The sequence below is a fragment of the Maylandia zebra genome, linkage group LG19 (assembly GCF_041146795.1).
Source record: "Maylandia zebra isolate NMK-2024a linkage group LG19, Mzebra_GT3a, whole genome shotgun sequence".
Taxonomy (NCBI): Eukaryota; Metazoa; Chordata; class Actinopteri; order Cichliformes; family Cichlidae; genus Maylandia; species Maylandia zebra.
In genome coordinates this window covers 21,120,552-21,144,785 of record NC_135185.1, presented here as the reverse complement: position 1 = coordinate 21,144,785, position 24,234 = coordinate 21,120,552, and the positions used below count along the sequence as shown (strand labels likewise).

Below are 24,234 nucleotides of genomic sequence, written 5' to 3'. Positions count from 1 at the left end.
AAACAAACTTGAACACAGTATTTGCCAGATCTCTGGCATAAAAAACAGCCAGATTCTTGTTTTACAGATCTGCTCCAGCTTACTTTGATGCGCATGAGGTAACTCAGGATTTTAGGTCTGTTGCTTATATAAACTTTTAGTAGATAGATACTAGACAGGACTCACCACTTGTTTAAAAAAAGCTGTAGTAAATATCACGTGGCACCATTTTAATGTAACATTTCTTTGCTTAAGTTTCATCATAATTTGAGGCCGCAAATGCATTTTATTAAGAGATAACGGTGTGCACAGTCTATTCTTGCACAACCAAGTGTTTCACTTAGTGCATCCCTGCGTAGCTGGATGATAAAAATAATATTATGTGATCTGCATTTTAAGTAATCTTTCCTCTGGAGGCTCTGAAGGCAGTTTTTCTCCATATTCTTCTTGATAATGTTTTTTTTTTTTCCACACTGAAGAGAGGGATTTAGCTTCTGCTAGATCTGGAGCCCTTCTGCTTTCCTCTTTCCTGCTTACTGTGTTTTGACAGTGACTCTGACCGGTGTTTCCTTCATTTAGAATGAAATCTATATTTTGCTTTTTCATTGTTAGATTGTTTTTCCTCAGAGGGCAACGCTTTTGTCCTTGTTTTGGTTGCTGTTTCGGCAGCCACTTAACTGGTCAGATGCAGACATGGGCGCGTGCACATGCAGCGACCTTCCTGTTCATTGTGGTGTTTAGTTTCTGTCTGTTTTGAGGAGTTGATCAAGCCTGCACATTTGCTGTCGCCTTGGCCTGGAAATTTCAGTCTCCAGGCTATTTCTTTATTCCAGAAATGCCATCTGCCTCATATCTCACCTGCTTTGTTAAGCCAGAAATGCATCCTAATGCTGCAGGGTGTTGCAAACTGGGAAAGTAGGTTGTGACAGAAAGCCATTGTGTTCACTGAAGCAGGTTGAGTACAGTGACACAAATTACAGTTTACTGATTTTAATTTGGTGTGACAATGGCGACAAACAATGGGGTCACTTTAATATTTCCTGACACTGGCTGTTGAGACAAAACTCACACACAATGTTATTGTGTCAAGAAGCTGAATTAAAGTCGAGCTTCTTCTTGTGGTTTTTACAATATATAGTCAACTTTGAATAAAAACAGTACAAATTTCTTGATAGAAACAGAAAACAATAGTAATGGTTTACTAGACAGTACAGAGACAGTCAGGTTCAAAGGAGCGAAAAGTTAAAGGAAAGTTCCTGCTCTTTGTGCTAAGCCTGGAGGGACACTAGGCCTTGTTGTAGAGGCCTTGTTGTAGCCCCCATAGAGTGAATTTAAGAGGGTCAACTTTAACAAGGACTGTATTGATTCTCTGTGTTTGAGAGGGGAGACGTTGTCTGTGTCTGTTTTTCAATAGCACCATGAGGACAAGACAGAGGCGGCAGTGCTTTTTGTCTTCATGTTTAAGCCTTCATTCAGCTAAGAGGCAGGGGGTAACACTTGGTGGTCTGCACCCAAGTGGGCTGCACACTTTGGCATTTGTAGGAATGAGAACCGTTATTGAGCTACAGTTGCACAGTTAAGGTGCTTTTACTTTCAAATGATCTCTTTGTATCAAATATTACACTTTACTTTGGCTTTATTCTATTATTTTGATCTTTCTCTGTATACAGTATATCATACTGTATATTAAAAGTCAGTTACAAATTATATTCTTACTATCAAGACCCCAAAAGGTTTTAAGAACAGAAGTTAGCTTAAAGATCTTCTGCACTAAAGATGGTTAAAATCAATTCCTAATTTGGAGGGAAAATTATGATTTAGGTATTTCTACCTGTGTGTCTGTAGAGTGATTTATGAGGCCATTCAGAAAAACCAGCTGTCATGGAAACACTTTTACAAGCTGGATGTGGCTCTTTCTGTACATTTCTTTAAGCTGCATACATTTTCATGGTTTTTATTTCAGAAGTGGCATGTGGTGCTAGTTAATATTTGAAGCAGGTGTTTACTATTTATATAAAAGTTTGACAGTTTGCTTTCTTGCTGTTTTTTTGCTACAATAACACGATATGCTGTTGGTCTCTGCGTGAGCTTCGCTCCATCATGTCAGTGCTAAATATTTTACTTGTCTGAGAAAACCCAAGGCTGTTGAATATTACCACACAACCTCACACAGTGCTAAGAAGAACTAGATGACCACTGAATACATTCAGAGTACTTTCACAAGGCTTGAGTCTTTCACAAGAGTTTTCAGCCACATCCAACTTAAATCTGGCCTTGCAAAATTGTGGGAATAGAGTATATACAGGCTTAACTCCAGGTTCTCGCATATCGTCAAAGCAGTTGGTAGTGTGATACACATGTGTGCACACACACAGGAGGCATGTTAAAAGTATTCCTTGATCTTTGGAGGTTGTGGTAGCTTTGAGAGGAATCCTCCTCTCTTCTCTGTGTACCCACCACCAGTCTCCATGGTCCAAACTTGAGCCTGGGGGCCTGGGAAAGAAAACCCCTCTCTGATCCCAGGGTGTGTTATGGTTTTTGGGGGAGAATGTGCATCTCAGGTCTGGTCTAGCTCAGGTTCCCAATGCCCCCAAAGGTATGTGTTGCTTTTGGACATAGCTTTTGGGTTGCAGCTGAGGCCACATGTCCTCAGAAACGGGTTTATTGATCGGTTGTATACAATGGACAACAATCAAGTCCATCCATCCATCTTCATCCGCTTATCCGAGGTCGGGTCGCGGGGGTAGCAGCCTAAGCAAAGAGGTCCAGACCTCCCTCTCCCCAGCCACCTCCTCCAGCTTGTCCGGGGGAATACCAAGGCGTTCCCAGGCCAGCCGAGAGATATAATCTCTCCAGCGTGTCCTGGGTCTGCCCCGGGGCCTCCTCCCGGTGGGACATGCCTGGAACACCTCGCCCAGGAGGCGCCCAGGGGGCATCCTTGCCAGATGCCCGAACCACCTCAGCTGGCTCCTTTCGATGTGGAGCAGCAGCTGCTCTACTCTAAGCCCCTCCCGGATGGCCGAACTTCTCACCCTATCTCTAAGGGAGAGGCCAGCCACCCTTCGGAGGAAGCTCATTTCCGCCGCTTGTATCCGCGATCTCGTTCTTTCGGTCACTACCCACAGCTCGTGGCCATAGGTGAGGGTAGGGACGTAGATCGACCGGTAAATTGAGAGCTTCGCTTTTACACTCAGCTCCCTCTTCACCACGACTGACCGGTGCAGCGTCCGCATTACTGCAGCCGCAGCCCCAATCCGTCTGTCGATCTCCAGCTCCCTTCTCCCATCACTCGCGAACAAGACCCCGAGATACTTGAACTCCTCCACTTGGGGCAGGAACTCATCCCCGACCCGGAGTGGGCACTCCACCCTTTTCCGGCTGAGAACCATGGCCTCAGATTTGGAGGTGCTGATCCTCATTCCCGCTGCGTTACACTCGGCTGCGAACCGCTCCAGTGCGAGCTGGAGGCCCTCACCCGATGAAGCCAACAGAACCACATCATCCGCAAAAATCAGAGATGAGATTCTGAGGCCACCAAAGCGAAAGCCCTCCGCCACTTGGCTGCGCCTAGAAATCCTGTCCATAAAAATTATGAACAGAACCGGAGACAAAGGGCAGCCTTGGCGGAGCCCATCACCCACCGGGAACGAGTCCGACTTATTGCCGGCAATGCGAACCAAGCTCTTGCAACGGTTGTATAGGGATTGAATGGCCCGTAGCAATGGGCCAGACACCCCATACTCGCGCAACACCTCCCACAGGACGCCCCGAGGGACACGGTCGAATGCCTTCTCCAGGTCCACAAAACACATGTAGACTGGTTGGGCAAACTCCCATGCACCCTCAAGTATCCTCGAGAGGACAAAGAGCTGGTCCAGTGTTCCGCGACCAGGACGAAAACCGCATTGTTCCTCCTGTATCCGAGGTTCGACTAGCGGACGAACCCTCCTCTCCAGCACCCTGGCATAGACTTTCCCGGGGAGGCTGAGGAGTGTGATCCCCCTGTAGTTGGAACACACCCTCCGGTCCCCCTTCTTGAAGATGGGGACCACCACCCCGGTCTGCCAGTCCACAGGTACTGCCCCTGATCTCCACGCAACATTGCAGAGACGTGTCAACCAAGACAGCCCTACAACGTCCAGAGCCTTCAGGAACTCGGGGCGGACCTCATCGACACCAGGGGCTCTGCCACCAAGGAGTTGTTTAACTGCCTCAGTGACCTCGCCCCCGGAAATCGGTGGGTCACACCCCTCATCCCCAGACTCTGCTTCCTCCCCGGAAGACGTGTCAGTGGGATTAAGGAGGTCCTCGAAGTATTCCTTCCACCGCCCGACAATTTTCTCAGTCGACGTCAACAGCGCTCCGCCAGCACTATACACAGTGCAGGTAGAGCACCGCTTTCCCCTCCTGAGACGCCTGACGGTTTGCCAGAATCTCTTCGAGGCAGTCCGAAAGTCTTTTTCCATGGCCTCTCCGAACTCCTCCCACACCCGAGTTTTTGCTTCAGCCACTGCCCGAGCCGCATTCCGCTTGGCCTGTCGATACCTGTCGGCTGCCTCCGGAGTCCCACAGGCTAACCAAGCCCGATAGGCCTCCTTCTTCAGCCTGGTGGCTCCCTTCACCTCTGGTGTCCACCATTTGGTTCGGGGATTACCACCACGGCAGGCACCAACCACCTTGCGGCCGCAGCTCAATGCAGCAGCTTCGGCAATGGAGACGCTGAACATGGTCCATTCGGACTCAATGTCCCCAGTCTCCCTCGGAATGCTGTTGAAGCTCTGCCGGAGGTGTGCGTTGAAGATCTCGCGGACTGGGGCCTCTGCTAGACGTTCCCAGCACACCCTCACTACGCGTTTAGGTGCACCAGGTCTGTCCAGCGTCCTCCCCCGCCACCTGATCCAACTCACCACCAGGTGGTGATCAGTTGACAGCTCAGCCCCTCTCTTTACCCGAGTGTCCAGAACATATGGTCGCAGGTCTGGTGATACGATTACAAAATCGATCATCGACCTACGGCCTAGAGCATCCTGGTGCCACGTGCACTTATGGACACTCTTATGTTCGAACAGGGTGTTCGTTATGGCCAAACTGTGATTAGCACAGAAGTCCAATAACAAAGCACCGCTCGGGTTCAGATCAGGGAGGCCGTTCCTCCCAATCACGCCCCTCCAGGTCTCGCTGTCGTTACCCACGTGAGCATTGAAGTCTCCCAGCAGGACAACAGAGTCTCCAGGTGGAGCACCTTCCAGCACCCCCCCCAGGGACTCTAAGAAGGCTGGGTACTCCGAACTGCCACTCGGCGCATAAGCGCAGATGACAGTCAGGACCCGTTCCCCGACCCTAAGGCGCAGGGAACAAACCCTCTCGTCCACCGGGAAAAACCCCAACGTACCGGCAGCAAGCCGAGGGGATATAAGAATACCCACCCCAGCCCGCCGCCTCTCACCAGGGGCAACAACAATCAAGTGATTTATAATTTGCCCAGTCGTTGTTCATCTAACCTGCATGCACATAGTTGTCTGTATAGTGCATTTTATAAGTGATAAACAACCACTTTGCTTCATAGAGCCTGTTCCCATAATAGAAGATGTTTGGCTTCGCTAAGAATCATAATAAATATTTGCTGATTCTACACCTCTGTGATGCCAGGCGAAGCTTTTGAGCTTAATTGGTACTAAAGGGTCGAACGCATTCCAATAAAATATCCCCCAAATTCAGGATTCTGACCCCACCATTCACATGTTACAGGAGAAAATGAGATTTGCCAGAAAAGGGAGTGTTTTTCCAGTCTTCTCTTGTCCATGTTTGGTGAATCTGTGTGAACTGTAGCCTCAGTATCGTCTTCCTAGCTAACAGGAGTGTCACCTGCTGTGGTCTTCTGCTGCTGTAGCCCATCTACTTGAAGGCTCCACATGTTGTGCATTCAGAGATGGTCTTACACATATCTTGACTGTAAAGAGTGGTTACAGCATTTGAGTTAGTGTCGCCTTCCTAGCTTGAAGACGTCTGGTCATTCTCCTGTGACCTCTGGCCTCAAATACTCGTTGTTTTTGCTTTCCCAGAGAACTTCTGCTCACTGGATGTCTGTCTCTTTTTTTTTTTTTTTTTTTTTTTACATTATCTGTAAAGCCTAGAGATAGTTTGAACTGGAGCGGGTCCTCTTGACCATGTCTACATGCCTAAATGCATTGGTTTTCTGCACTGTGATTGGCTGCTTAGAGAGCTTGTGTTCAGGAGCAGTTGAATAAGATAAGATAAGATAACCTTTATTAGTCCCACACGTGGGAAATTTGTTTTGTCACAGCAGGAAGTGGACAGTGCAAAAGTTATGAGGCAAAAATTTGAATACAATAAGAATAAATACAGTACACAACTGTACAGAATAGAATAAAATAAAATACTATATACAGTAGAATAAAATAAAATAAATATACAATAAGATAAAAATAGAATACAAATACTATATACAACTGAGTAAAAATACAACGATGACAGAAAGGATTATTGCACTTAGTATTATTGGTGTACTGCAACAGGATTTTTCACTTTGTATATGTTTATTGAGTTTAAACAACAACTGAGAAGAGCCCAGCTACTGAGATAATGTCTTAATTGTTTTTGCACAATAGCCATATGCTCATTGGAAAACAGATTTCTTGTCCATAAATTATGACTGTGTAAGATTAGTATCTTAATAACTGTTGAAAGTTGTCAAGATTAAAATCCTGATTGTTTGCTGTGCTGATCGTAAAGCTCTTTGAGGCCTAATCATGATTTATGATTCTATATAAATAGAAATGACTTCACCTCAGTTTATAAGACTTTGTTATTCAACCCTTATTTGGTATTTACTGCCTATTACTCCATGATTTTAAGACAGAGGCTCAACATCCTGGATTACTGTTATATAATATATCTGTTTAGATTTTCATCTGTTTTGACATAAATGCAAGTAATAAAAAGCTAATTTGTAAAAATGCAAGTTTGGATTGATAGCAAATTCTCCTACACTACTATATCTCTGCTGCAAACACAAAATGATATGACTGCATTTCATTTGCCAGTATAGGTTTCAGGAAAAGTCTTTGTTCTCCTATAAAAATAAGTAGTTGAGATTTGGCCTTGTGCTGGTCATCTGCATGCTCTGGAGCTCAGATGCAGACACAGTAAGAAGGAAAACAAGAGGCCTCAGTTGATTGTTTTAGCGGGGCTTTCCGGGATCCCCTGTCCGAGGACTTTGCTGTTAGTCAAAGTTTATTTTCCTGACCCAGCCATTTTTCAGTCTTTTTGCCCTCACATTTGTTTCTCTTACATCTGCACTCTGCAAAATTGTTTACCTTGAGTATTAGCTGACCTCCATGCTCCCTGCACAAATACATCAGCAGGAAGGAACATTACCTCCCCACCACTGGCCTCATGCCACAGCATTGTGATCAAGAAACCTTAGTGTAAATCTATACTCGTGTAAAACACAACTGCAGTGCAGATCAAGGGCTTTCAGTTACATTGTAAACAACCCAGCAGCCCCTACTTGTTTTATTAAAATAATCTTCGAAGGGATGGAAGGGAGGAATCCAGGTGTGCTTTTTAACTCTGCATACTCTTTGTGCATTTCTGGTTAAGGGAGTGTGTGTATGTGTTAATTTCTTCAGGTGTTCCAGGACCTGGGTGTGTCGGTACTGTCCGGAGCTTCTGAGGGCTACAATGTGTGCCTGTTTGCTTATGGTCAAACAGGATCTGGAAAGACTTACACCATGATGGGGACGCCGGTGAGGAGAGTCCTGGAATCACTGCACAATATTAGATGCACTTTTTTCATGCCTTAGTTAATATTATAAAGGACATTGAAGGGTCCAGCTCATGCTACGCAGGCAGAAAATGCTTTGTTTTATAAATCTTTCGGTTGTGGCCCACACGTTAATGTTGGTCACTCTTTTTTTTTTTCAATTTTCTTTAGGACTCCATGGGCTTGACTCCTCGCATTTGTCAGGTAAGGTGGTTGATTAATACTCAACTCAGGTGGCGACACGAATGAAGTGAACATGCTGAACATTCATCTTCCTGAGTATCTAGTATTGTAGGTTGAAGTAACCTGCTGATCTTCTTTCCTCCCAGGGTCTCTTTCAGTCTGAAGACACTTTTTCAGATGGGCAGAACTCAAGCAGAGTGGAGATCAGGTACTTCTTTATTGCAGAGATCTGTGTCTTCTGATTCTAATCAATTTAATTGGGCCTTTTGTTGAAGTTTAATTCAAATTAGACAAGAGTTTATGGTGCAGTTATGCTGAAAAACTGTAGCCAGCAAAATTAAAACAGGATTCATTTCTGTTTTAATTTCTCTGGGAAAATTTGTTCATTTTAAGCTCTTCCTGCCCTTCACTCATAAATGTTAAATGGACTTGCACGTCAGTGGAGACGGAGCGCCAGGCTGGAAAGACTTTGGGTTCAGTGTCTTCTCCAAGGACACTTTGGTTTGCGGAGGGGCCAAGGATCAAAGTACTAACCCTGCCATTAGTGGACACCTGAGTACACGCCACTTGAGCCAAAGCTGCAGTATGGTTATTACAAGGAAAAATACAGGGTTTTTTACAATTTGAAGATTACAATCTCTCTAGCATACACACTGTTTCCCAGTTATTTGATTTGCTAAGCAGTTTAAAACACTGCCCGGGTAGCCATGATTACTACCTGGCTGAACTACAGCCAGCTTTTATTGTGTTTTCTAAGCTCTCAAAAAATAGAGCAGAAATAAAAACCTCAGAAGAGTAAAATTTAAGACATAGACATACAGATAATGAATGGAGTAGATTTAGCCAGACATGTGGTGTGCATCTAAGTGACGTTAGGGATATAAAAGACTTTAAGCTGAACTTATATTGAAGCTGATTTTTTTTAAACTTCTGCCTCCTTATTTCTCTGTCCTTGCAGCTTCTTGGAGATCTATAACGAGCGTGTAAGAGATCTGCTGAAGGGAGGAGAGCAGAAGAAGAAAGCCACACTGAGAGTTAGAGAACATCCTGAGAAAGGACCCTATGTACAAGGTGAGTTTTCATTCCTTTCCACTGCTAGACAGAAGAATGATAAATCTACATTAAAAACCCCTAAAATCAAGATGAACAAATTGCATTACAATGTTTAAAACATGACGTAGCAGTTCCAGGTGATGATGCACTAAATGTTGATCTAACGGACCAGCTTCAAGGAGACACAAATCCCTTTGGGATTGCATCAGGAAGGGCATCCGGTGCAAAAAATCTCCCAAATTAAACAGACAGTGACCCCTTGTGAGTAGGGGAGCAGCCAAAAGTATCTTGCATGAATGCACACTCAAGTAGAAGTCAGAAAAAATTCTCTAAGATGTCTTGTTTGTGTTGTTTACAAGTTACAAGTCTTCTTCTGTTTTTGATTTAGTTTTAGTCACATCTATTTTTAGTTGTTAGATTCCTGTTGCTTCTTTTATTTCACCTTTTCTCTTTTCCCCTTCATCTCTTCATCTTTTCCCTCTCGTTCCCTCCATTTCTTTCTCTCCTTGTCATCCGCCGGACTCTCCGTATTCAGAGCCCCACATCCACTCATTGTCTGTATCAGGAGAAATCCCACTTGGCCAGAGGAAGTGAAGTCATTTCCTTGTGGTTCCAAGCAGTTCCACACACATCATATCCCATTTAGGTTTTCCAAATTCTACTTCTAATCCCTCAGTGCTTTTCCATCCAAACACTGTTTTGCTGCCACTCCTGTTTTCCTTAAACAATTTAACTCTTTGTATTGACCAGCTTAGAGTTAACAAAGAGGAAGAGGCTAAATGATGAGCCAAGAGGCTCCATGATGATCTGTGTGCACATGTTTAACAGCTTTTTAAGTTGGTGATTCATGCCTGGAAGTAGAGCATTGTTAGAAACTGTTGTTTCTAGATGCTGTGGGAAATATTAAAAAGCACATGGTGGGAGCAAGGATTGATGCATTTCCTGTTTGTGTCTCTTTTTTATACTTCTTTCCTCTTAACATTTTAATCCCTGCAAATAATCAAAGCAGCTTTTTTGTCTCATCTCCATTCAGTTTCATGTTTTTAGAAGTTTTGTATGATGTAGAATAAAAATCGGACTGTGTTCAGTCTTGCTCGGGGTTGACCAATACAAATTATCATTCTCTTTGCGTCCCTCCCATCAGACCTTTCATCACATGTGGTCTCAGACTGCAAACAGGCCATAGACCTTCTGGAGGAAGGCATCGCCAACCGCATCACCGCAGCAACCCACAACCATGATGCCAGCAGCAGATCCCATGCAATCTTTACGATTCAGTACACACAGGTCATCTCACTCAGACTCTGCATGTTGTGCTGTTACTTTTTTCCAGATATTCTCATAATACTCCAGAGTATTGAATTTGTATGACGACTGTATAACTGACCACTGATCAATATGCAGACTTTGGGTTATTTACTTTTGTCTTTTCTCTTTAGGCTATCCTAGAAAACAACCTTCCTTCTGAAACTGTCAGCAAGATTAACCTGGTCGACCTGGCTGGGAGGTGAAAATGTTATTTCCTGCTGTCGTGTGCCCTATTTTTTCTCCTTCAGCATTGTTTAAGCCCAAATCGTTGACAAAAGTGCCCCCTAGTGGATACTGACTCTTGCCCTCACTTTGCTGAACTCCCTATTTCACACATTTTTTAGTCATTTTTTATTGATATGATGTTATACTTTGTTTTTGTTGTGTCTACCAGTGAGAGAGCAGATCCCCACTACTGCAGGGATAGACTGACAGAGGGCTCCAACATCAACAAGTCTCTGGTTACTCTAGGCATTGTCATTTCAGCTCTTGGTAAATAAAATGTTTTAGTATTTTTATTTCACTTGAATAAACTTCCACAAAATTCACATCTATTCTCTTGTGTTCTCTCCTGTGCTTGCTTTTTGGCACATCCTTCAATCTTTTTGCCACCACCTCCGCAGCTCAGAACTCACAGATGTCAAGCAGCTGCCAGAGTATCAACAGCGTGGCCTCTGAGGGCGATGGTAGCACAGTGGGTAGCCACAGCAGCTCGCTGTCTGGAGGTGGAGGTGGGAGGAGGCACTGCTTCATTCCCTACAGAGACTCAGTCCTGACATGGCTTTTGAAAGACAGTCTGGGTGGAAACTCCAAAACCATTATGATTGCAAGTGAGTTCAAACTGAGTGATTCCACAATAAATTTTTATTTTCATATATATTCTAAAACTGTATTTAAGAAAACTGACCACCTTATGCCACGTAATGTGAGCGTTAACTGCTGCTGGCTTGTGTGCGTTTCGCGTGTATTTTCTCTTGCAGCGGTCTCACCCTCTGCCAGCAGTTATAACGAGACCCTGAGCACCCTGCGCTATGCTGCCCATGCCAGAAATATTGTCAACAAGCCTCGGGTTAATGAGGTTAGCGGCTGTTTGGAGTCAGATGCCAAGGTTTAATGTTTGATCTAATTGTTTGGATTAGGTTAACGTGCACTTTGATTTCTGTGCAGGATGCGAATGTTCGGCTGATCAGGGAACTGAGAGAGGAGATTGACAGGCTGAAGAGCATGCTGCTCAGCTTTGAAATGGTATGGTGACCTTTTATCGCTAGAGCGTGTCTCTAACTCTCCCAGGGAGACACTCGGCTGCGTTCACTCCCTTAAAAAAAAAAATCCTTCTTAGTACTGTAAGGCTTTGTATAAAAGAGATTCTCACATTACACATTTTTCTACCAAATCCTTAATACAGTGTTTTATATCTTGGTGACATTTCTAATCCCCTTAGGTGGGCAGGACTGAATTGCATTGTAATGTCTGTGTGACATTTTCCTTTTGCACAGTATGTTGACTGATCATTTCTTTACTTTCTTGATTGACAGCAACGTAATCCCAGTCCATCCTTGAGTGACGAAAGGGATGGAAATCTTTCTGAAATCGTGCTGCAGAACGAGCTAAAGGTAACGCAGGGTCGACACACATGCTTGCATCTGCCTGTCTGAGTCTTTGACACTTTAAGCAAGTGTGACTTCGGTGGAATGTTTTTATCAGGTCGCTGCTTTTTCCAATATTTACCATGTATCTTCTCAAAGATTAGACACAGACACTAACTGAACTGGGATTTTATTTTTTGTTCTGCCTTACTAGGAGACATTGGAAACTTAAACAGTTAAACTATGTGTTAGAAATCATTCTATCTGAAGAAGTTTTTTCAGTACTACTATCTATAGGACTGGACATTAGTAGCAGATGTTGGTGCCAACGTTTTCTACCTCCCATTCTTCCTGACATTCCTTTCCCCTTACCCATTCCTGGGTTGCAGGTGGAGCAGCTGACAAAGGACTGGTCAGACAGCTGGAGAGACAAGAAGGAGCTCCTGGAGGAGTACAGTGTGGACATCAACAGAGACCGGGCCGGCTTCCTCATCAACTCCCTCCAGCCACACCTCGTTGCCCTTGATGGAGATGTTCTCAGCACCGGTGTCGTCTTTTATCACCTCAGGGTATGATGAGAAAAAAAAGGAAATACAGGGTTTATATTCTTTCTCTTTTTATGCAAGTGTCTTTGCAACCCAGGAGATACGTATTTGTAATTTACAGGCATGCCATAACATTCAAAATATATTTTTTTGCACAAACAACAGAATGCAAACTTTTGCATTTGCTCTACTTTTCTGAAATCTCAAGTTACTGTTTTTGTCAGCTGACTTGACTAAAACCACCTCTGTTTTTCTACTAGATCCCTCCAATCCTCTCATCTTCTTGTACTACTATTTCTCTCTGTACTTCTAGAAAAACTCTTGAGAAAAGGTGCGTTTCTGTTGCCTTTTCTTTTCACTGTATCTTCCAACTGTCCTGTCAACTTCCCCTCTGTGTGTACGTGTGTGTGTCTGCGTGTACCTTCTGCAATGCATAAAACTCTCTTGGATAAGAGGCTCTTAGTTCTGAGGCTAGGAGTCAGGGGAGCTTAAGCTGTCCTGATTCTGACAATGACAAGCGTACCCTTAGGCCTGACAATTACACAGTTTCCTTCATGTGAAGAACTGAGGCCACCTGGGAGCACATGTGGACTTGACACCAAATAAGAAAGCCTTTAATCCCATTAGATAAGACTTCAGATTAAACAAATCACATTTATTTTTCTTCCAGGTAAGTGAAAGAATAGACGTTAAAACCCCTTCACAGAAGATTTTGTGTCAAAATATTTGCTTGTTTTTTTTTTTTTTTTTTAGATATTTTTGTGTTGTATGTGGATTTTGATTAGAGCTATCATGCTCACAATATATTTTTTGTTACAGGAAGGAGTTACCCGCATTGGACCTCAGGACCAATTTGAAGAACCACAAATAGGTATTTATTTATTCTCTTAAAGCCATGCGATAAGAGAGGTCTGGAAACAGAAATGATACAATACAGACAAAGTATGTTTTTGAGTTTGTCATGTAGGTTATTGCACACAAGGTGCAGGGTACATTATGACGATGTGGATGTATTATAAGCCCCTTTTTCATTAAATGTTGCATTAGATGCTGTAAATGTTGTGTAGTTGAATAGCAGCAACGGTACAGCTTTCTAAATCAAAATGTGTCACAACATTTCTGCATTCTGTGTGTAGTCTTGCAGGGCAGCGCCAGCTGTGAGATTGAAAACCACGGGGGTGTGGTGACGCTCAGGCCAGTGCCGAGCTGTGTCTGCCTGCTCAACGACAGAGAGGTCACAGAGTCCTGTAGACTGGCTCAAGGTCAGCTCATGTCCTCAGCAGAGCACTTTGTTCATACTGTCTTTGGTTCCCAGCAGGTTTGCCCCAGATAATGTGACAGAAGCTGGTTATCTTGGTACAAAAAGGAGAAAAAAATTTATTTTTTAATTAGAGACGGACCGATCCGATATTACGTATCGGTATCAGTCCAATACTGACGTAAATTACTGGATCGGATATCGGAGAGAAATAAAAATGTAATCCGATCCATTAAATATCAAAAAAGCACCTCACAAAACTTGCGACACGGCGTAACTCGGCTCATAACCGTAGCACGTCGGAGCAGTGTGCTCACGTGATAGAGCGGCTGTGTGTATTTGTAGCCTCGCTACCAAACCAGCATTTCATCTCCGAGGAAGTTATCCCAGAGAGAAGTAAAGCAAGTGTGTAAGTTCATCTCTGAATGTTTGTAAAGCATTCCCACGTTAAGCTTAACAACCGATATATGGAGCGACTGCCTCTTCTTGCTGCTACTTCAATCGTGAAACTGATTAATGATCAGCTGATCGGCTTTTCCGTCGCGTGTCCGTCTCTCTTGTTTGTTTTTGGCCCACTTCGCGCCAGAAAGAGGAAACCAGCGGCTGAACAACAGCAGCACGTTTAAGCTTGATAAGCTGTTGTTAGAATTTATTTAATATTACTTTCTACACCAGGATCGTTTTCTACGTAGCTGATGGCTGGTAACTGTGCAGGGGCGGATCTAGCAAAGTTTAGCCAGGGGGCCAATAGGGCATGAACAGGGAAAAGGGGGCACAAAGACATACTTTTCTTTCTTATTCTCATTTAAAATGTCTAGCTTTTAATAAATAATTATCTGAATCTTACACCCAAAGTTTTAATCTTATGTAAAATATATAGAAGTCCATTACTGTATATAGTAACTGTTAAGTCTAATATACCCTAGTAAGCTATACTACTTTTTCCTTTGGGAAGACACCATCTGTGCAGTCTGCAATTTTGTTGAAGAAAGATGTTGAATCTATTTAATATTTCTTGAAAAATAATTTATTTCTGTGCATTTTTTTTTTTCACACTGCATCAAATTAAGGTTGATTACGTCGATTAAGCATCATGAGGTGGAGGGTGGGGGGTGGTTCCCTATTTTTTATTTTTTTTTGCTGGGAGTTTGCAACCCTGTTAGTTAGGTTGCTTAATATTTCTGCTAAGTACTCTTTAAAATACCAGAATAGGAAGGATTGAGTAGGTTTAAGTTTATTAGATTGATCAGTTTTGCTGAACTATGAAATATTTTGGGTGCAGTGTATTTTTTACATTCAGGTATAATAGAATAGCTTTAGTGTTGTTGTTTATTTAAACTTGAGTATGAACTTATACAAAATGCAGCAATATATTAAAAAAACAGTTTTATTGATTAAAAAAACACACTATATCGGATTCATATCGGTATCGGCAGATATCCAAATATATGATATCGGTATCGCACATAAAAAAGTGGTATCGTGCCATCTGTAGTTTTAATGTTGGATTTGAGCTGTGCGAGTCCAATTTTGTGATTTGATTGATTATTTTTATGTAGATATTGCAAATCAGCTTTTGGTGAGTTACTGCTTTGCTCTGCTGCACGTAAAGCTAATTCATGACTTCAAATGCAGTTGATGCCTTTTGCTTAATTAATGCTGGCCTTAAACGAAACTTGAATTTCATCCAAGAATCAAAAGAACATGCTGTGAGCAATTTGTCTTTCAAATAAGCAGGGGGAAAAAATGATGTTCTCGACACACATATACATTCAGCAAAGCTGAAAAAAATATAAATGCACATATGCTTAAAGATTTACAGAGTTACCTTAAAGATAAAAATGCAGGGTACACACACACACAGCTTCCATGAACACAATGCCATGGGTTTAGCACAGCTCATGATGAAAGATTTGTCTCTCTGTCTCCAGGGACAGTGATTACCTTGGGAGGGGTGCATAAGTTCCGCTTCAACCACCCGGCTGAAGCAGCTGTCCTTCGGGAACGCAGGCGGGTAGGTGCTAATCGTCCCAAAACGAATGCGATGCTGTTGATTAGGATGACAATCATGAAAATATTTATGATGAGCAGATGATTGGGTGATACACTTGAATGCTAATGATACACAGAATTTCCCTTTTAACACATTTCTTATTTTGTCTGTAAACACTAAAATATTAATTTTTCTTTTAAGGCCAGTGAAGGTGGCATGACCTGCACCTACACAGAGCTTTGCCTTGTGACCCCTGATAACAGGTAAATACTGTTTTAAGGCAATGTTTCCCACTCTGTGAATATATGTGGGTTAAACAGGTATTTTTCTGTCCCCACTTTCATATTTGATAAGAATTACAAATCCAGTGTCCTTCCTGTAGATTCATGCATAAGTCCTTCCACTTGGTGGAGTGCATGTTTCCATTAGCCCCCACCCTTGTGAACAATCCCAGTTAGCTGTTTACGATTCAGGCTCAGGGGTTGCTTAGTTACTCATGAGACGCTGAACACAACAGTATCCTTTACTTTCAACCTCTCTGCCACCAAACTATAAAATTCTAGACATCAAACTACACATAGGTGAGGTAAAATGATCGTTTTACTCCCCATGGTTGTCTTTTTTTCTCTCTTATTTCATCATCGTTTCTCAGTCTGTGCTTCATCTGTGTCATGCATCTCTTTTTGTAGTGTCAAAGAAGCGAATCTCCCACAGCAGGTGGGTGCATGCTTCTCTCCCGGTGAGGAGCCTTCTGCCAGGCAGCGTGTGGAGGAGCAGAAACGCTTTGTGGAGAGTTTGCGTCAGGAGATTCAGGCTGAACAGAGACGGGCTGAGAGAGAGCTAGAAAGGGAGCAGGCCTACCTCCAACAGCAGCACACTGAGAGTGAGAACTCTTTGCATTTCATCACTTACACAAGTATTATTCAAAATCCAAGCTGAAATTCTGCATCGTTTAAAAAAAAGAAAAAAGGATGACATACCAAAAGTCATATTGATTGCGATTTCTAGTGCTCAAAATGTCCTACTTTCTGTCTTTAATCAACAGTCCAGCAGTGGATTTTGAAGGAGAAACATCGCCTGACAGCTGTTGAACAGAGGATCACTCAGGAGTCTGGAGTTCAAGCAGACCTCCTCCCTGCACCCCTGCTGGAGAGGTTAACAAGTCATGTGTTCAGGGATCAGAAAGATGTTTCAGTGGATTGTCCATCCCAAGTGATAAGAGCCAGGAAGAAGGCAGTGCAGGATGAATTGCTAAAGCATCACGCTCTCTGCCGGGCCGAGAGCCGCATTCGGCGCAAAAGGCTGCGTTACCAGCTGGAGAGAATCGCCAGCAAGCAGCATCTGTTGGAAGCAAAGAAAGAGTTACAGCAGCTGGAAAAGACTCTGCCTTTAGGACCAGACAGCCCAGAATCTCCTGAGGCTGGATCGCCCTCAAAGGTCAAAGGACGACCGTTTGATTCTCGTAGACACTCGTTTTCATCCGATCTTTTGTCCCGACTCTACCCACAGAACACACCCATCTTCAGGTAAGGGGACAGTAAAATCTGTTGGTGAGGATTCAGGAAGCAGTTTTTCAGGTTTTTTTAATTATTTAGGTCTTGACTGTTAAGACATCTGTTTTTCTCCTTCTCCAACAGACACTTCCTCAAGAGAAACAGATCCACAGACCTGACTTTAAATTCACCCACAACGTCCGATTGGACTGGTAGCAGGAAGTGGGTTTCGGATGAGTGTCTTCCTCGGGAAAGGACCCAAAGTTGTTCTGGTTCTATCTTCTCAGAGCAAAATCAGCCCCGCCAGAATGGAGTAACCTCCCCTGAAAAGATCACACAGACTGCCAAGGAGGGACCACAAACCCAGCTCTGCCGGGAAAGGCCAGAAAGGAAACCTCTGCTTCCGAACCGAGACCTGTCTTTTAAGAACAGGTCAGACCAGAAATTGACGGGTACACAGAAGTTGCCTCTTGGATGTAGTTTGCTGCTAGTCGGCAAGGAAAACTTTCAAGGATCATCCACAGACAAACCCAGTTCTGAGAATGGCCCTGTTATGCACGAGAAAACATCCTGTCATGCAGATAACAGCAGATTAGGAACCATCAGCAAGTCGTTTCCTCGTTCTGTGGGGCCCAGGATAAAAAGAGCTCTGTCCAGAGTGTTCAGAAAACCTCCCTCAGGTGTGAATAGACAACTGCCTAAGCTGCTTGGAAAATTTACAAGTAAATTTCACTGGAGACAAAGAAGAGACAAGAGCCTTAGAGACACCAAAATGGGTCAAAGGAAATGTACCATTAAAACTACAGTCTCGTGTGAGGAGCTTGACCAAAGGACTCTGTTTGAGAGCATTAGACATAGACGGTGGCATAGTACTGAGGCTCTGATGAACAAGACTAGTAGATGGATCGATGAGCAGCATGGACTGGTTGGATGGGAGGAAGAGCGAGAAGTCAAAGACAATGGGACATCAGACTGCGAGAGCCTTTTCTCTCTTGATTCTCTGTCCTCTGCTTATGCCACAGCTCTAGCAGAGCAGCTGAGACATGAGGATGCAGCTCAAAGCGAAGCAGAGAGTGAAGACAGTCAGATGTCTAAAGATTCACTCAGTTTGGAGAGCACTGTTAAATTCTCAACAGTGAAGAGATTTAGCCAGACACTGGTACCAACCTACTCACTGGTGACGGATTCCACTGATTCATCCAAGCTGCACACTAAAACAGCAGAGACCAGTTTTGAGTGGGACAGCCGTCAGAAAACTCTCGTAATCCCAATAGAGGCATACTGGAGCCATCAAAGCTCCCCGAAGACAAGACAAATTGATACAACAATGAAGCCTTCTTCTCAAAGCTCATTAGTAGCAGATTCTAGAGGCAGAGACACTGTACATAAATTAACTCAGGACTTTGGGAATGTGGAGGCTTTAACCAGTAGCCCACGCTCTCTGAGCAGCTGCAGTGTGAGGGAGCCAGAAAACCCGCTGGTTCTCACTGATGCCTGGTCCTCCACAGATGCAGCAGAGAGTCCCAGGATGCAGAGGGATTCTCTACCTTTTCAAAGAAACATTATGTTCCGACACGCAGAGATCAGCAGCAGTAGTCCCAGTCCGACAAGTATGAATCTGTCTGGCTCTCAGGTTGGATCTAGAAGCCATAGCTCTATGTCCACTAGCACTGAAGGTGTAAACATGAAAGTGGAAGAACACGACCTTGAAGTTTTGGGGGGTTTTCAGGCGCTGACAACACCAGACAATGCCCTGAAGTCTGATAATCAGAAGGATGTAAGGTGTTGTGCAGAGTGTTTAGGAGAACCCGCAAAAATGAGAGATCCTTCTATTACAGGTACTCCAATTTTCAGTTACAGTCAGCATCCAGCATCTTCATTAGATCAAATGGAGACTGAAATTTCCCAGACCACACAAACAACATCAAATTTGATTCAGGTGTTTGCAGATTCCTCCAATATGATGTTTGCTGACATTACAGTGTCCTCTGACCATGAAATGTGCAGCTCATTGTCTCAGTCAGTAATCCATTTCTCCACAAATCCTACAAACCCACGTGAAGTACTGGCTGAGATGCCTGAAGCTGCAAGTCTCTTAAAACCTTCTACTGAAAAGGCAAGAGTATGCAGTCTCGATTGTGGAACAGAAAAGGTGAGAGATTTACAGCAGTGTAAGTTTACAAATGCAGAAGATGCATTTCTTATAAGGGATGGAATCAAAGACGCTGAGCAGGCCACTGCACTACAGCAGGAAGTTGATAAATCAACTTGTAAAAATTCCAGGAAGAGAAACAAAGACAAAGAAGATACTTTCATGGGCAGCTTGAAAATACCAAATACACAGGACAGCAGCGAGCTGGTAAGCTTCTGCTGTGCATCAGGTGACAGCCATGAGGAGATTTGCCCTGATGACAATAATAGCACCGGGGATTCTAATAAAGAAGAGCCTGCAGTAGAAACTAGCAGCAGAGGATGTGATTCTGTTTGTGTTGTTGGCAGCGTTACACAAGATACAGTGTCTTCAGTTGCATTGCCAGTATCTGATTGCAGCAGTGGGAAACTCGAACCAAGTCGTGGCGTCTTTGAGGACTCTCAGTTTGGGCTTCAGAGTCATGAAAAAGATTCACAGAATAGTATTTCATTTGGCGATAATAAAGTAGTCCAAAAGGTGGGTGTAACCCTAAAGGAACAGTTTGTAGAAACAGAACAGAGAGAATCCCGAGTGAATAACCATGGAAAAAACCAGGAAAGGGGAGAACACGTATGCAAGTCAGATGCTATTTGCAGCACTATTGATCTGAGAATCGCAGAAGTGGTGAAAGAGCACATGAAATTGACATTGATGGATAGTGATGGGGCCAGGAAGAGCTTGAGTCAAAGTCTGAATGCCTTGTCATCATCTGCAATTCATTTTGTTTCAAACAGTAATGAATGTAGATGGACAGCAAAACATCTGCGAGATGAAAGGAGTAATCAAGCGAAAGAAGGAACAAACCTGAGTGGACATCCTACACTGGAAACTTTACTGATAAGTAAAAATAAGGTGGATAAAAGTGAGCACCTGGCTTCAGCTATGGCAGCTGAATTGAGGAATAGCAGCACGGTTGTATGTACTGAAGTGACGGAAACCTTTGACAGCGCTCATAGCGTGTCTGATGGAACATTAAACAAGCAGGTCTTCAGCCGCTGTGTTTTCCAAAACTCACTTCCACATATCCACTCAAGTCTGACTCTGTGCAGCCAGGCAGGGTGCGAGCACGCTAGCGACTCTTTGTCAGCAAGTGATGCCTTTGTAACACAAAAACAAATTAATGATGCAGGCAAACGTGAAATAATAGCTAATCTTCATCCAGTTATTACTGATATTTGCTCCAAAAAAGCGGACAGCCAGACAGATCCCCCAGCTTCCAATGCTAAGCAGACATGCCCACAACTTAACCAAATAAGCCCTGAAACACTTTTCACCACTGACTGCATAAAAGTGAATTGTAGCTGTACTGCTATGGGGCGCACAGGTGTGGAAACTGCATCGAACGTTGTCAATAAAGATAATTATTCACCCAAACCAAACACGCCAAAGATGATTCAACATTTCCAAACCAGTGGCGAAATATCTGGAGCCATGAAGTTATTAGCTGGTGGTGGATTACATCAGTTTAAAGCAGACAGAAGCTACAGCAACCAGAACACACCCCGTGGTGAGGATGTCTGCATGAAAGGCTCGGCTGGGCATGATGTAAATGTTGAACGAGACACCACAACAGGAGGCAAACCTTCTGTCACAGCACAGGATGAGTTCAGCTATCGACAGACTGATTCCGATAACTCGTCTCAGAGCTGCTGCAAAAACAAACCCCCAAATTTATCTGAGTCACATCCCAAATTTAATGAAAATACTCAAATCATTAGCAGTGGAGATTGCATAATGAAAAGTGACAAAGAGACTTTGACCCAACCATTCGTGCCACACAATCGAGCAGTAACGGCGGAGTCACAATCTAAAACGCTACAGCAAAACTGCTTTAAAAATCCAAGTTGTTTTAGACCTGTAATCGCCAAAGAGCCCAAGAAAAGCACAACTGGAGGCATGTTAGGAAATTCTTCTCTTATGATGCATAAAGGCAAAACTAAGCGGTTCAGAAAGTCTCACATCAGGACCTGTCCCACATCTTCCTCTGACTCCTCTCTTAAGTCATCAGACGAGGATGAGGAGGACCACGCCGCCACTAGGATGCATCACAGCAGGCTGGCATCTAAATGGGTCAAGCTTGACATTCAGAATGATGTCAAACCTGAAGTCAGACAGCCAAGAAAAAGCAATGCAGGACAATCTACTTTAGCAGCAGCAAACAAATCAAACGTGAAGACTTTTTCCCATGGAAACCCCGGCAAAAACGAAGTTAAGCTTAGTAAAGCTTACACGCTAAAAAGACACTCCTTACCTCTTCGGTCAGTGTCACAGAAAACGGAACAAATTAGCCCGCATGCAAACAAAAAGGAGCCACAGCATGTGCCAAAGTCTCAAGACTCCCCTATTCATTTTGCATCCAGTGACATCAACCCTTATGTTCACCAGTGGCAAGAAGACGACTCAGGCCAACATTGCTACCCAGCGTTTGGAAGTGCTGCTGACCTATCCAGTAATTCTCCACTTTTAAACAGCTCAGAGAAACGTATAACAAGGTGCTGCAGTGTCGATAATGGTCTGAATGAGCAGAACTCTCCATTTAATTCTCATCTTAGCACATATGCTACAAACAAGGGACTCTCTAGTACTCTTAGTAGTGTGGAGGATTATAAAGAACAAGCAACTAAAACATCTCGGCTTACACCCTGTCAACAGGCATTTGCGAATATCTGCAGTTGCCCTGCTAATCTGACAGCAGACAGCGGTTCTTCAGTCAACAGTGTTCCTGGCGATCCTGGCAACGCTTCCGGTCGAGTAGATGAAATCATGTTTGTTTACTCACCTGAGCAAGAGTGCCAGACGAGCAAAACAAACGCACAAAGGACATGCGAACACAGTACTCAGACTGAGCGTGAGCTTCAGGCGCAGGGTAACGGTAAGAACTGTAGCTCTCTGAAGAGGAAAGATCGTCACAAAAGGAGCAACACAGATGTACCCGCGTCACAGAAAAACAAGGTGGATATCACAGAATCTCCAACTTGGGCCAGTATGGAAAGCATGTCAGCTCACATTTCTAAGTTAATCAACAGCACCTCAAACCTGCTGGGGGACGTCCAGGGAATGAGGACAGGTGAAGTTCGCAGTTTCAGTTCAAGGAGTATTAACTTCTCTGATCTTAGCACATCTTACGTCGAGTCTAATGGTGGCACCAAGAGAGACTGCTCAACTCAGACAGCTGCAGATGTTGGGATCCAGACTGAGAGGCTTGTAGCTCCAGCAGAGAAGAAAGCTGCTGTTCTTCTGTCACCCAGTGAGAAGTCTAAATCTCATGAAGTCAATGTCATAGTCAAAGTGATTGGTTCTGATGCTGTGAGTGTCTCTCAAGACAAAAATATCCACTGTGTGGTAAAAACAAAATCTAACACAGTTGAAAAGATGCAAAGTATGCCTGACCTGAGGTTTAACACCTCTGTTTCCTCACAGCCTGCGAATGACCCTCTCAAAACTGCTCGTGCAAAGACTGCAGCTGACTGTCAAAGGCGTGTAAGGTCTGCTTCATCTAGAGTCTCTGAAGCACTGGGCCGCAGAAGTACTGCAGTCCCTGAAATCACCCATAGGTCATCAAAAATCTGCTACCAAGAAAATCACAGCCCTTCATTAACACACCTCACATCTCCTCATCTGAAGAAAATGGTCACATATACAGACCGTGCGTCTTCTCCTATTCTTACAGTGGGAGCCAGATTACGCACGAGGCTCAAGGGTAAACAGTCGGTAACATGTTCTGCAAAATATAAGGCTCAAAAGACAAACCATCCCTCTGAGGATGACAGCATGACCATTCCTTCTGTTTCAGATGGCAATCGGATGTCCTTACGGGATTGTGATTCTTCCTCTGACAAATTAGAATCAGTATCACTTGAGAAAGTGAGTGAAATTAGTTGCACAAGCTCTAAAAGATTAGATAAGTGCTCTTCAAGTCCAAATCCATCAATGGAAACATATGCAGATTCTGATGGGAGACATGTGAACTATCAAGACAAGGACAACCACAAGCTCGGGTCCAAATGGCCGGTGGCATCCCCGCAGTGGACGCCTACTTCAGCAAATGGTTTAATTTTGCAGAACCACATTTCCCCCACATTAAAACAGACTGATGTGCACAAACAGCAGGCATCAGACTTCAGAAGACTTGTGCCTAATGCTGGGGATTTTAACTACAGTCTATCTCCATTCAGCGACAAGGCTGATCAACCTCAAGAGGATGATATAATGTCACTAGCACCCAGTGAATGCAACACAGATGTGCTTGTGAACATTGAACCTGTCAGCGATGTGTTTCCTTGTCAAGATAATCAGAGAGTCCCGGAGGACCTGCCTATGCACAACAAGTTCACCAACTGGTCGGGGGTCAATCAGCAACAGTCAAAATGCTCAAAAAACCTGACCACATTTGTGACCAGTGAGCACAACAAACGCAGAGAGTGTGCCGAATGGGGTGAAGTCGGGAGCTTTGGTTCAAATGCAGAATCTGTGGCGCAGAGCGACAGGAGGGCAAAGGAGATAGTGAAGCTGCGACAGGAGAGAGAGCAGGTGATGGCGACGGTCAACCTCAACATGAACCCGACACCACTGACTGTGGAGCTGGCAGAGGCTAAGCTTCATTACAGGCTGGGAGAGACGGACACGCTGCTAAAGATGTTGTCCCCGAGGTCCAAAGAAGAGCTTGTGACGCCAGCTTCTGCTTCTACAAAACAGCAGCTGTATGATGTGTAAGGATACAGTTGCCACAAATGCTCTATTTTGACATAAGATTTGCTTTAAAATGTTTAATACACACCAAAGTGGAAATACCTAATTAAAAAATCCAAAAGAAATAATAATAATATTCTCACCTGACATTTAGTGCCAGCTTTTAAAGC

At 43.8% G+C, this 24,234-nt stretch overlaps 1 protein-coding gene across 1 annotated transcript in view; it reads left to right on the top strand.

Moving 5' to 3' along the window:
- Window positions 1-24,234, top strand: part of stard9 (StAR-related lipid transfer (START) domain containing 9) — a 43,248-nt gene that overhangs the window by 11,483 nt on the left and 7,531 nt on the right. Inside the window, exons 4-22 of the mRNA XM_012922909.3 lie at window positions 7,632-7,748; window positions 7,937-7,969; window positions 8,095-8,156; window positions 8,907-9,019; window positions 10,146-10,288; window positions 10,441-10,508; window positions 10,704-10,801; window positions 10,933-11,139; window positions 11,290-11,387; window positions 11,477-11,554; window positions 11,845-11,922; window positions 12,285-12,464; window positions 13,260-13,311; window positions 13,577-13,702; window positions 15,630-15,712; window positions 15,893-15,954; window positions 16,381-16,574; window positions 16,737-17,217; window positions 17,329-24,084. Coding sequence (XP_012778363.3) covers window positions 7,632-7,748; window positions 7,937-7,969; window positions 8,095-8,156; window positions 8,907-9,019; window positions 10,146-10,288; window positions 10,441-10,508; window positions 10,704-10,801; window positions 10,933-11,139; window positions 11,290-11,387; window positions 11,477-11,554; window positions 11,845-11,922; window positions 12,285-12,464; window positions 13,260-13,311; window positions 13,577-13,702; window positions 15,630-15,712; window positions 15,893-15,954; window positions 16,381-16,574; window positions 16,737-17,217; window positions 17,329-24,084 — 9,029 coding nt within the window. The remainder of the gene's footprint in view (window positions 1-7,631; window positions 7,749-7,936; window positions 7,970-8,094; window positions 8,157-8,906; window positions 9,020-10,145; window positions 10,289-10,440; window positions 10,509-10,703; window positions 10,802-10,932; window positions 11,140-11,289; window positions 11,388-11,476; window positions 11,555-11,844; window positions 11,923-12,284; window positions 12,465-13,259; window positions 13,312-13,576; window positions 13,703-15,629; window positions 15,713-15,892; window positions 15,955-16,380; window positions 16,575-16,736; window positions 17,218-17,328; window positions 24,085-24,234) is intronic.